Raw genomic sequence first — 12,245 nt, 5'->3', positions numbered from 1 at the left:
TTAACCACTGCGCCACCAGAGAAGTCCATCTATCAAGATTTTAAATGCATGAACCATTTGAACCTGTAAGCCCACTGCAGGGATGTATCCCATACATAAAACCTCAAAAAGATATTAGTGCATAGACCAATACTGCAACATTGTTTTCAATAACAAGATTCTGAAAACTTCCTAAATGTCCTTCAATAGTGGACTGGTTAAATACATAAGTGTAAATCCATTCAGTGGACTATTATGCAACTCTTAAAAGAAGGTATGTGTGGAGATCTTTACGTGAGGTAGATTTACACATGTAAAGCTGTACATACTCTATTATTGTAGAAAAGGCAGGTTACAGAATAATATGTATTCAATGATCCTACTCTATAATTATTTTTATACAGTTGATTTTTTGACATTATAATAAAAACCCCACGAAGACTGTATAAGCAGTCTTCTTATAAAGTTACTAGCAAGTATGACATACATCAGACTTAGTATAGCCGACTTACATTTAATATCTGCATACATATGGCTGATGGTAAATCTATCTTTGCCTTCAGGTGCCCAAGCAATTCTTTCTGCCATGAGGTACAGAGCTCCATCCTGCTTCTTTTGTCGCACCTTCTTTACAATCAGCAAAACTTCTTCAGATGAAGTCGCCATGACGGCTAGAAGGTGCTAAAAAAGACGAAAAGATTTCACATCTCAGTTAGGGTTGGATTCATTGACTTGAGTCCCTTCCAAATCTAAAATGAGTAATAAGGAGGGAAAAAAGTCTTTTCCCTTTTTCTGAGTTGAAGATAAAGCTGTATGGCGTTATTCCTTTAAAATCAAATTTCATTTTGCTCATACCACAGGTATGAATTTACACAACACTGCAAGTTGACAACACCTGGCAGTTTTCAAACCATTTCCACATATGCTAATCAGAGTATTTTCAATTTATTTTTATTTTCCTGTTATATTATTATACCTTAAACACATGATTTGACTACAAATATGTGGTCTGTAACCTATATTGCAGAACTTTAGAATTACACAGCACTCTATTGGATATTTAATTCAAATTTGTTTCAACTGAAAAAACTAAGAGCCAAAGGGCTTGTGTGACCTTCCTAAAACCACTCCTAGATCTAAAACCCGGTCTAATATGCTTTAAAAAAAAAAAACTGAAAGGGGCTTCCCTGGTGGCGCAGTGGCTGAGAGTCCGCCTGCCGATGCAGGGGACACGAGTTCGTGCCCCGTTCCGGGAAGATCCCACATGCCGCGGAGCGGCTGGGCCCATGATCCATGGCCGCTGGGCCTGCGCGTCCGGAGCCTGTGCTCCGCAACAGGAGAGGCCACAACAGTGAGAGGCCTGCGTACCGCAAAAAAAAAAAAAAAAAAAAAAAACTGAAAGAATTTAACACTTAACACTTCAGATGCTACCTTCCCCATCTTTTAACAATCAAATGTCTTCAACTGCTCTCCAGTCTAGGCAGAAGATTCATTTGTATATGGCTAATTTGTAAACAGCTTGGAGCTCCCTCCAAGTTCACCCCATCCTGGGAATCTTAACCACTCAACCCAAATCCTAGATTCTTGAGTGTAGCTGTCTGGAATATGAGGCTGAAAAGGATTTTGAGGCTGTTTGGGCTCAACAAGAAAGATGCCATGATTGATGAAGTCTGCTATGGGCTGCGATGGGGAAAGTGGTGGCACAAATGGTACACATATGCCATTTCTGGTGAAGTTATGACTTTAGCTTTCATTCCCAAAGGAATGATTTAAAATATAACTTAAAAATATTTACTTCTTCAGGTACAAATTATAATTTCAGAGAAGTTAGCATATCTAAGTGTCATAAAATTAAATTTGAGCAAACAAGTGAAGCTTTATTGTAACATTTCTTATTCACTGAAACAGTGATTTAAAAATCAAAAATACAAGTAAAAAAAAAAAGAGTGAAATTTTAATTTCTCTGAAGTTGACTACCTGAATTTTGAATAGCCAGATCTTCCCTTTTAGTTTCCTTACAGGCTACTCCACCCCAAAAATGGAAAGGAAAAGGGTCAGTGTGAATACATTTATTCAATAGTTCTGTACTGAGCCAAGAAGTCTAGGAATTACCCGAAGACAAATGTCTGCCAGTAGTGATTTCTGCTTTGAGAAAGCTTCCAGTCTAGTGAGCAAGATATGTGTGTGTGTGTGTGTGTGTGTGTATACAAATTAGAATGTGTAAAGTCCCAAAAGGGAGACAAAAAACAGTTCTGAATTAGGACTCAGAGGCAATTAACTTTTTCACATGAGAGGCTTTGTCAAATATTTCACAGATATCTTAGGGCAATAAAAAAAAATTCAGTTATAATTAAGTGAACAAACAAGATGCAAATCACTAAATGCATAGTCCTTAGGTGTTCCGTTTGATGCGTTCTGGCAACTGTATACACCTGTGTACCATTACCCAAAACAAGACAGAGAACATTTCCATCACCCCCCAAGTTCTCTCATGCCCCCTTCTAGTCAATTCTCTTCCTCCCACCCTCGAGCAACTGTTTTCTGATTTCTATCACCACAGATTAGTTTTTATCTGTACTAGGATTTCATATAAATGGAATTCAGGCACTATGTATGCTTTTGTCTCTGGCATTTTGCTTACCATGTTTTTGGAAATTCACCACATTATTACATGTATTGGTAGTTTATTCTTTTTTATACAGAAGTTAGTTATGAATTGGGTTTTGAATGAGGGTTTTGACAGAGAAAAGGCAATAAGCATTATAGGCAAAGAGAATGCCTTGGGGCAAAGGCTCCAGACTCTCTGCAAATGGTTAGTAGTCCACTCTGGATGTAGCACAAAGTTCATGATGGGGATCAGTGGGATATGAAGTTGGACAGTTAAGATGGAGGCAGATAGTGGAGAATACCCCCCTATGTGGCAGACAACAGAAAACTTTTAAGATTTGAATAAGGGAGTGATTTGTACTTTAGGAAATTAATCTGAGGCAATATGAGAGAGACTGAAGGGAGGACCAGAAAGGGTCTGAACCAGGCTGGTGGCAGTGAGAATGGAGAGGAAGAGACAAGCAGGAGTACTGAGGAAGCAGGATGAATAGACACTGTGCTGAAGGAGGTATCACAGCTGCTTGCTCATACCCCACTTTTAAGCCTAACTGACATGAGTACAGCGATGCCACTCACAGAAACAGTAACAAGGATAAACAAGTTTGAAAGTGAAGGCAAGGAATTCGGCTCTGAAAATGAGTGTGAGGTGCTGTTGAGTCCCGCAGGTAGAAATAGTCTGTATTATGTGGGCATTTATAAATGTTGGGACAGAGCCTAGTAAGTTAACAAAAGGGATTTAAAAAAATGCCACAATCTCACAACTTTAACATCAATTTTCTTAATTTTAAATTGTGCTTATCTGTACTCACCTTACAAATGTAATCATGAAGTACAGCCAAGTTAATTATCTTGTTTATTTGCCATTGAAAACATTTTCCCATGTTACTTTACAATCTCCAGTTTTAATATCCATACATTATATATGATAAAGGGTCAAAATTCTTAATATATAATACCATCTTTTAACTGATTTACTTATTTGATGTCCTCCAAAGATTTTGATTAGAGGATTACTGTCGCTTAAAAAGTTTGAAAACCACTGTTTTAAAGGACTATTTTTTTTTTTTTTGGCTGTGCCGCAGCTTGTGGGATTTAAGTTTCCCGACCAGGGATTGAACCTGGGCCCTTGTCAATGAAAATGCAGTCCTAAGCGCTGGACCGTCAGGGAATTCCTTAAAGGACTATTTAATGACATGAAAAGATAAACTGTTAGGTGATCAAAGCAAGCAAAAAAAGCATGTAGTTTGATTCCATATTCTTAAATTTTAAAAAACCTTCTAAAATTTATTGAAGGCTTGTAATACGTGCCAGGCATTGGGCTAAATTCTCTACAGGCATTATCTCATTCAGTCCCCAGTTAACAATCCTGAGGTAGGTTCTATTATTAGTTAGTTCTATTCTGCAGATAAAGGAAATTGGGTCTGAGAGATCAAGATGCTTTCCCAAAACACCAAGAAGTAGAACTGGGTTTGAATCTGGATCAGTCTGACCTTAGAGTTCCATTATGCTATTTTGCAAATATATATGACTGGAGAGACATACACCCAATTTAATAGTGGTTACCTACGGTGATAGGACTACAGATGATTTGAATGTTCTTTTTGTTTTCTGGACTATCTACAATAAATATGTATTTTGTAATGAGAAAAGCAGTTACTAAAAATGTCTTTCCAAGAGTTTGTTCTCTATCAAACCACATCTATAAGGTAACATGGGAAGGTGTTAGGGTTGGTAAGAATTAAAACTGTTATTTTCAATTTCTGTAATATGTGTACTATTTTTATTTAGTATTAAAACTGTTATTTTCAATTTCTGTAATATGTGTACTATTTTTATTTAGTATTAAAACTTTAATTTATAATAATTTTTATAAAATCTATGGAACCATTATATATTTTAATATTAATTTTATAATATTCATTATAATAAACACGTAACTATTAAAAACATTTAAAAACCTGTCTATACTATGTAAAATTAAACTGCATACCATATGAACCACATTTTAGGAAACATGAATTAAAATCTGAGAAAGATAGGAGAGGTGTGTGTGTGGAGGGGGATAAGCAGATAATTACAGGATAATTTAAAATATGTCCATATATGGAGGAAACACAAGGTTACAGCTGACAGAGCAAGTCACCAATTAACTGGGCTTACGGGCACAAATAAAGTGTTAACTTTGGAAAAGAATAAAAAAACCTTTCTGAGATGGGAAGATAAGGAGAAAGATGAATGAAGACAGAGAAACTGTAAAGTGGAGAATAAATTAGATTAACAGAACTATTAGAGTTGGCTACTTTAAATGGGAAAAAACATAGCCTCTTATGCATAGCATGTAAAACCATTCATATTAAAATCTATTTAGAGGGAGCTTTAAAAATAAATCAGAGATAAGTTATTGAACACTGGGAATAACTAGTCAATTGTCTCACAGCTAACCTGCTTGGCAAATTTCCCTGGTCATCTGTAGCACCTCTGTTAATTGTACAAGGACCAGTTTTAGGAAGTTTAATAGAACCAGTAGGACCATCCTACAAGGGCTTCTATGATTTCTAGATTTTTCTTGAAGGTGGCTCCTTGGGTGGCAAAAACTTCTTTCTAGTAGAACTCTGTAAGAGCCACAGAATATTTTATGAAAAACATCGGTGCAGTTATATTTAAACAAAGTGGCTTGATGAAGATCTAGCTTTACTTAAAAGATTATTTACTTTATGAAATAATCTGCCACAAGACTTCTTTAAATAGCAAAATCCTCCAGTAAAGGCATTTATTCATTTGCAGTTAAATATTTACTTGCTTGAGCCTAAAGGCACATGCATGCCTTGTGCTGAGCCTCTGCACATTCTCCTCCCTTTCCATCAACTAGCTTTTACTCATTTTCTGTCTACTCTGAGTTTCAAAGTTATAGTATTCTTCCCTTCACAACACTTATCACTACTGCAATTAATTTTTTTTAATTAATTAATGAATTTATTTTTGGCTGCGTTGGGTCTTCATTGTTGCGCGCAGGCTTTCTCTAGTTTCCGCGAGCAGGGGCTACTCTTGGTTGCGGTGCACAGCCTCCTCATTGCGGTGGCTTCTCTTCCTGTTGAGCACAGGCTCTAGGCACATGGGCTTCAGTAGTTGTGGCTCACGGGCTCTATAGTGCAGGCTCAGTAGTTGTGGTGCACAGGCTTAGTTGCTCCGTGGCATGTGGGATCTTCCTGGACCAGGGCTCGAACCCGTGTCCCCTGCATTGGCAGGCGGATTCCCAACCACTGCGCTACCAGGGAAGTCCCTGCAATTAATTTTTAATGTAATTCTTTTAATGCCTTTCTCCCCGAAAGACCGCAAGTTTCATAAAGAAGGGAAGAGGCTGTATGTGTTGTGTTCATGGCAATACAGAGCCCAGCAGCATATTTTAGTCCATAGGAATAGTCCAATAAATACCTATGACATCAATTTAAGATCTCTGTTGTTAAAAGAATACAGTCTTGGTTAAGACATAACAAGAAACCATTGTACATACATCCTCGGCTAAACTCCAGGAAGCACTAAAGCTCTCAACTCACAGATCAGAGTACCATTCCTCACAGATTCCAATAACTGGCTTATAAGTAAACAGGGATAGGAAGAATTTGAAACTATTCAGGAGAAATCTTTAAATTTCCATTTCCTACATCTCATGTCTCTGCATTTCCATTACCTACATCTCCTTTTCCAATGTGCAGAGATAAATGGGGCAGACGAAAAAAAGGCAACAAGTGAAATATAAACTCCTTATCACTCACTAAAAGGAGGATTGTTACTAGAGAAAGTGCTTCTGTGTCTGCCAGCATACAAAATGGAGACTGGAATGCTGCTTGCCATCGGGCAATCCTAAAAAATGTTAACAATTCAGCACTACAGGGAATAAGACCTTGAAAGTATGTAAAGAGTGATCAAAATGTACTGTTTTAAGGATACACACATAAAGAAGATATTAAAGGGAATAACTGAGGTAGCAATGTTAAGACCGAGCACTTTTTCATTTTACAGCAGTGATGGGAGAGGCAGGAGGAGGAAAATGCGACAGAGACGCAAGATAGAGGGAAGAGTATGCTCATATTCACTAATAAATACTGCATGCTGACAAAGAGTACGATACCAAAATTGAGAGAAGAGCAATCAGTTGGTAATCATAAATGGAGCAAGGAGGGACTATTAGATGGATGCCTGACACTGTCACATTGCAGGCAGGAAAGAGAAAAAGGAGGAAGGGACAAAGACACTTTTTTTTTTTTTTAAATTAAAAAAACATTTTTTTTTGGCCGTGCCATGTGGCATGTGGGATCTTAGTTCCCTGAACAGGGATCGAACCCACGCCCCCTACAGTGGAAACAGGGAGTCTTAATCACTGGACAACCAAGGAAGTCCCCAAAGACACTTCTAGTAGCAGCATCCATGAAGTAGAAATAGTGGTCAAAATGCTAGGAAAGCTCAAGGTACACCTGACAACATTCTGATGGTAAGGGAAAAACCAGCAGCGCAGAAAAGCAGGGCTAAAAGGTGTAAAGACAGCCCAGCAGGGATAAGATATAAGCCTTGAGAGCAGGTCGTACAGGAGGCAGCCACAACTGACTGAAGCTGATTGTTGGGTGCATTCTTTCTAACTGATTCCTCTCTTTGCACCAACCTTCCTAGTATTTTTAAAAAGCCCTCCCTGCATTTGTGTGGATTTTTTTTTTTAACATTAGCACTACCATATGCATTTAATATCACCTAGGAGAGACTCAAAGCTCATCAGTCTGATGCACTGCCAAATGTCAGATGAGTAAGAGTAGCAGAACAGGTTTAATGCCTCCAAATTCTCTCTCCCTTCTTTCCAAATAATGGATTTCGGTCTGCTAAAAGGTACAAAGTTCTTTCCAGAGTCTAGATCTTTTGTAAGCCATAAGCCTGATACTAGAGGTTACCTTCCCCTCTGTTGTGACCTCTCCACCTCATTTGTTCTAGTTTTGATTTTTTAAAATCGATCTTAGGGTTGGCAGCTTTGGCTTAGTTACCAAAGCCCAGTTCATGATGTTCACACTGTGTTCCAAGAGGGGAGGCTGAGCGCTCCCAAACTCAATTCCACCATGGCATGCTGCTTTGTATGTTGGGGTTTCTGGTAAGAATTCAACGGGAAAAATTGTTCCACTCCTTTATGGAATCAGTACTTACTGCAAGGTATATTTTAAACCACTTAGTTTTTGTATGTTTTTAAAACTGGGTCTTCTGATGGGCAAAAGGTTGTTTTTATCTCTCTCCTCCCGCCCCCCATTTTACAGACCCTAAAGCGGGCATTTAAGAGTCAACTGAATACACTTCCTTAAACAATGTAGCCTCTGAGAACACTGGGGAATTTCTAAAGTAATTATTTATTTCCATGTGTTGGTGCTTAAAGATGATCAAATTGGGCACAGACCAAAATGTTATGTGTGTGTAGGGGGTTGGCCTGGCACACGTGTTAAGAAGATTTTAAGAGTGGTAAGTTTGACAGGTAAAGCAAAAGGTGTGTGGACACTAAGGTAAAAGCTTTTCCCTTACAGAAACCGAAAGACTCAACAGCACATTTTCTACCGGGACGGGCTTCTCAGCCCCAGAAAGGGCTCCGTGTCCTTCATCCTCATGAGCCAAGTCTGATCCCGGCTTTGAATAAATCTTCGAGTCCCTGCTTTCAGTGGAGAGATAAGGCTTTCTACAGACAAGTAGATTAGGGGTCGCCTCTTCGTCGCTTCAGAATAATAAAGGGCTACGAGACCGCAGGCTTGGGAGTTGTGGCAACGGCGACAGGGACACAGGAAAAAGGGGCAGATTCCGCGCCGTCCTGCGGCCCCCAGGCCTGTCAGCTCTTCACCCGCCCGCCCACCCCCATTCTTCGGTCTAAACTTACCAGGTGGGAGCTACGGCCTTGGACAAGGAGTAAGTTACTGAGCTAGGTCGAGTCGAGTTCCGCTGCGCTTCTTAAAGACGCTGCCGAGAAGAGGCTGAAACCCAGCAGCCGCCGCCGTCGCCGCCACCGCCTCTGTTACCGGGGGGTCTCGCCTCCATCGCTGGCTGCGAGAACTCTGAAGGCACGTGACCGGAAGGACCAAGGCGGGCCTGCGGGGCACGTGACCCCAGAGCGCGGCCGCCATGACACCTTCCGCTAGTTCCCTCCCTTCCCCGCCGGTGCCCGCCTGTTTCATTTCCTCTCGCCGGCTTTAAGCGGTGAAGGGTCCCGGGATCCTGCCTGGCTCACCCCTTTGGCCTAGAGCTCCTCCGGTCCCGATCGGCGCTGCGTCTTCGGCCGACAGCGGCCCGCTTACTGCAGGCCACAGAGAGCGTAATCACGACCGCGGCCCGAGGGGGAGGGACCACGCGCCAGCAGGGGCGTAACCTGTCACGTGACGAGGAAGTACAGTTAACAGCTTTGTCCCAGCGTCCCCGGCGCTCCGGGATGACGTAAGCCAGGGAGGGGAGGAGCAGGAGGGGAGACTGGAGTTAAGGTGCGGCTCTTAGTGCGCGGTGAGTGTTAACGGCACCCAGCCGGGAGACAGGGTGTGACCCATTGGAATTTGGGGGCTACCGGCCTGGAGATGGTGGAGAGAGGCTGAGACCTACAGGCTGTGAGCCTGGCTTTGAAAACTTGATTACCGAGGCTCCTTTCAAGAAATCTGAGTATAGTATTAAGTTACTGCTGTTAAAATGTTAGGAGTTCCGCTAGTCAGGGAGCTTGTGGTCAGGAACTGTCTGCAGTGGGGTGTGCGAGGCATGCTGAGTGCATGAATGAGTGAGTCGCCATTTCTTGGTCTGAGGTGAAGAGTTGTTCTCTGTTACTTGGGTTTAAAGATCCCCATTACGGGAATGAGGGAATCTCGTACTTCCCCTCCGCATAGTATCTTTAATTTTTGCTTCCTTTCTTTTCTCTTTTGCCTCCTCTTCCTTCCACGCCCCTAGTGGGGAAGAAAGAAAGCTGTGATTTGCATTGGGTGTTTGCGCAGCAAACACTAGTCCATTAAAATGAATAAAAATGAGTACTAGGACGAAGAGAAAAGACTTTTCTTGATTCTACTGCTCCTTTAGTTACCATCGAGCAGTGCGGGGAAATGGAAAGGTAATTAGATTTGGACTCAGGATTAGTGGATTCTAGTCGCAGCTCTACTTGTGAACTCTGTGACCTTGGGCAAGTCGACACTTCAAAAAGTTCTTTCATTGACTTTGGTAAGCATTTATGACCACCTTCTATTTGCTTAGTTTTTTGCTAGGCTAACAGTGTGACAGACTTAACAGAAGTAATAGTTAAACTCGGATCTGCAGGAAGTTAGTGTTTTGTTAGATGGAGGAAGATTCAAGGAACAGCATATATTAAACCATGGAGGCACAGAAAGTTTATAGAATGAAAGGTTTGTACAGAGCTTTTTGTTGTTAAGCACATACTTAACAAAATCTTGAATATATATGACGAAATCACTGTGCTGTACACTTGTAACTAACACAACATTGTAAATTAGCTATACTTCAATAAGAAATCTTGTTCAAGAAAATTTAAAACATAGACAAAAGTAGACAGGATAATATAACGAACCCTCATGTGCACCTAACCAAACTTTAACAGGTATCAGCATTCTGCTGTTCTTGTTTGAACAGTTTTAAATTTTCTAGGTACTTTTTATATCCATTATCACATTTGATTAATGGCAGCTTTCAATTTGAGCTCAATTCTACTGTATCTAGGTACTGGCTAGGAAGATTATATTCATTTTATTTGAAAATTTCTTTGGGTTTTAGTTAACTGCTTGCTCTGTTGAATCAAAAGTGTGACATGGCACATTGTAAAGCAATTATACCCCAATAAAGATGTTAAAAAAAAAAAGTGTGACATGGCTACTTTAAAAACATCTGGAAAAAAAAGTCTGATACTGTTTTAGGATGTAACATAGAAATTTAGTGTCCAGGTCAAGGACTTAGTGTTTCTACTCTATTCTGTGTATCCAGCTACTTAAGGAGATTTATATTCAGTTCTGGAGACCACATTTTTAGGCAAACTAAAGCTCTTGTGTGGAAGGCTGATCAGAACAGAGAGGAATTTGGAAATTGTCAGGTCAGGAAGAACTGGGGTTGATGAATTTTTAGAAGACCTCATAACACTTTTCAAATACTGAAGGACTGTTTTGAAAGGAGTGAACTTATATCCTTAAACTGTAGAAGCCACAGTTGGAAATAAAAGCTCCAAGTCATCAGGTTTCAGCCCAATAGTAGAAAAAGTACGTTATAACAGTGAAAGCTGTGGAGGAGTGGAATGGGCAGCTTCATGAGAGGGAGCATTTCCTTTCCCTTGCTGAAAGTGTTCAGGGATCCAGCACAAGACTAATTCCTGAATTACGTGGATGTGTGCACTGAATTACCTATGAGTCTTCCACTTTGAGAATTCTGGGAAGTGGGACTTACGCTGGGCCTGAAAGGCTGGGCAGATTTTAGTAAGTAGATCTGGAGGGAAAGGAGTCATTTCAGAGAGTAAACGCAAAGAAAAATATAAATTTGGAGTTGGCTCAACACTATCACTAGCAACTTCTCTTGAGAACTGACATTGTTTATGCTATTCCTTTTTCATTCTCGTCTCTATTAAGTCTTTTTCCGAAAAATAGAAACTTACTAGGTTTTTTACTCTGTTAGGTCATAATTTCCAGGTCATTCTCTCTTCACTGAGATCAAGACCAAATGGTCTATCCGTCTCAGAGACTGTTTTAAGATTGCAAGTGGAAGAGATAGCTGCTGTGGGCCTGATGTCATTCCTTTCTGTCTTTCTTAGGATCTTGTACAGTGATTTTATTTTCTTTTTCCTGTATTTTCAGTCCCTTTCATTTTTTAAAAAAATTATTTATTTATTTGCCTGCTCCAGGTCTTAGTTGGGTCACACAGGATCTTAGTTGTGGCTGTGGAATCTTTGGTTGCAGCATGCAGGAATCTAGTTCCCTGACCAGGGATTAAACCTGGGCCCCCTGCATTGGGAGCACAGCGTCTTAACCACTGGACCACCTGGGAAGTCCCTTCAGTCCCTTTCATTCTAAAGCCTTTTCTTTAGCTGCTATCTACAAATCTGTTTGCGTCTCCCCTGCTCACAAGGTCGAGAGGTTTTCTCCTCCACCAGATTTCTTGAGTAATTGAAAGGCCTTGTCTTTAGTTCCGTACCACCCCTCCCACCTTTTCTCAAGTCTTTTTTCTAGTGTCTACCCACAGCGCTTCACAGAAATTGTGATCTCCCAACACCAAATTCTTCAATGCCTTTCTGTTGCCTACCAAATTAAAATTTGTGCAGGTTCCTTAGTTTGAGATTCACAGTGCCTTGTACCTTGTGACTGAATTACTGTTCCAGCTTTATCTTTCATTTTTCTGTTGCTTGTGTCCTGTGTTTCAACCAAAGACTAAACTTGTATTCTCCAAATATATCTTCTGTATCTTTGCTTATTGCTGCCCTACCTGCTACCCTTTCTTTTTTCCTTGTGATAAAACCTACTCAGCTCCAGTGCTACTTCCCTTAGGAAGTTTTCTATGGTTACTTTTAACTCAATGTGATCCCTCTGTCCTCTAAGTCCCGACATTGGACCTTGCTTACGTTTCCCTTATGAGGGTGTGTGTGTGTGTGTGTGTGTGTGTGTGTGTGTGTGTGTGTGTGT

General features: G+C 40.5%; 2 protein-coding genes across 3 annotated transcripts in view; one reads left to right on the top strand and one right to left on the bottom strand.

The window, feature by feature from the left end:
• The window catches only part of GTF2H1 (general transcription factor IIH subunit 1), a 31,881-nt gene extending 23,214 nt beyond the window's left edge, over positions 1-8,667 (bottom strand). The window contains exons 1-2 of the mRNA XM_029207184.1: positions 8,483-8,667; positions 492-660 (exon numbers count right to left, since the gene is read on the bottom strand). Of these exons, the coding sequence (XP_029063017.1) occupies positions 492-645 (154 nt within the window). The 5' untranslated portion in view covers positions 646-660; positions 8,483-8,667. The remainder of the gene's footprint in view (positions 1-491; positions 661-8,482) is intronic.
• Positions 8,668-8,960: 293 nt separating this feature from the next.
• HPS5 (HPS5 biogenesis of lysosomal organelles complex 2 subunit 2) overlaps positions 8,961-12,245 on the top strand; it is a 44,984-nt gene continuing 41,699 nt past the window's right edge. Inside the window, exon 1 of one of the 2 annotated variants that reach the window (XM_029208498.1) lies at positions 8,961-9,096. The gene's annotated coding sequence lies outside the window, so the exon portion shown is untranslated. Of the gene's footprint in view, positions 9,097-9,774; positions 9,793-12,245 lie in introns of those variants that run through there. The other variant, XM_029208500.1, reaches the window with a different exon arrangement.

This window comes from Monodon monoceros, unplaced genomic scaffold (genome assembly GCF_005190385.1).
Source record: "Monodon monoceros isolate NGI ecotype Baffin Bay Population unplaced genomic scaffold, NGI_Narwhal_1 Super_Scaffold_7, whole genome shotgun sequence".
Taxonomy (NCBI): domain Eukaryota; kingdom Metazoa; phylum Chordata; class Mammalia; order Artiodactyla; family Monodontidae; genus Monodon; species Monodon monoceros.
Note: the sequence above shows the minus strand (reverse complement) of the source record. Positions and strands in the feature narration are given on the sequence as shown.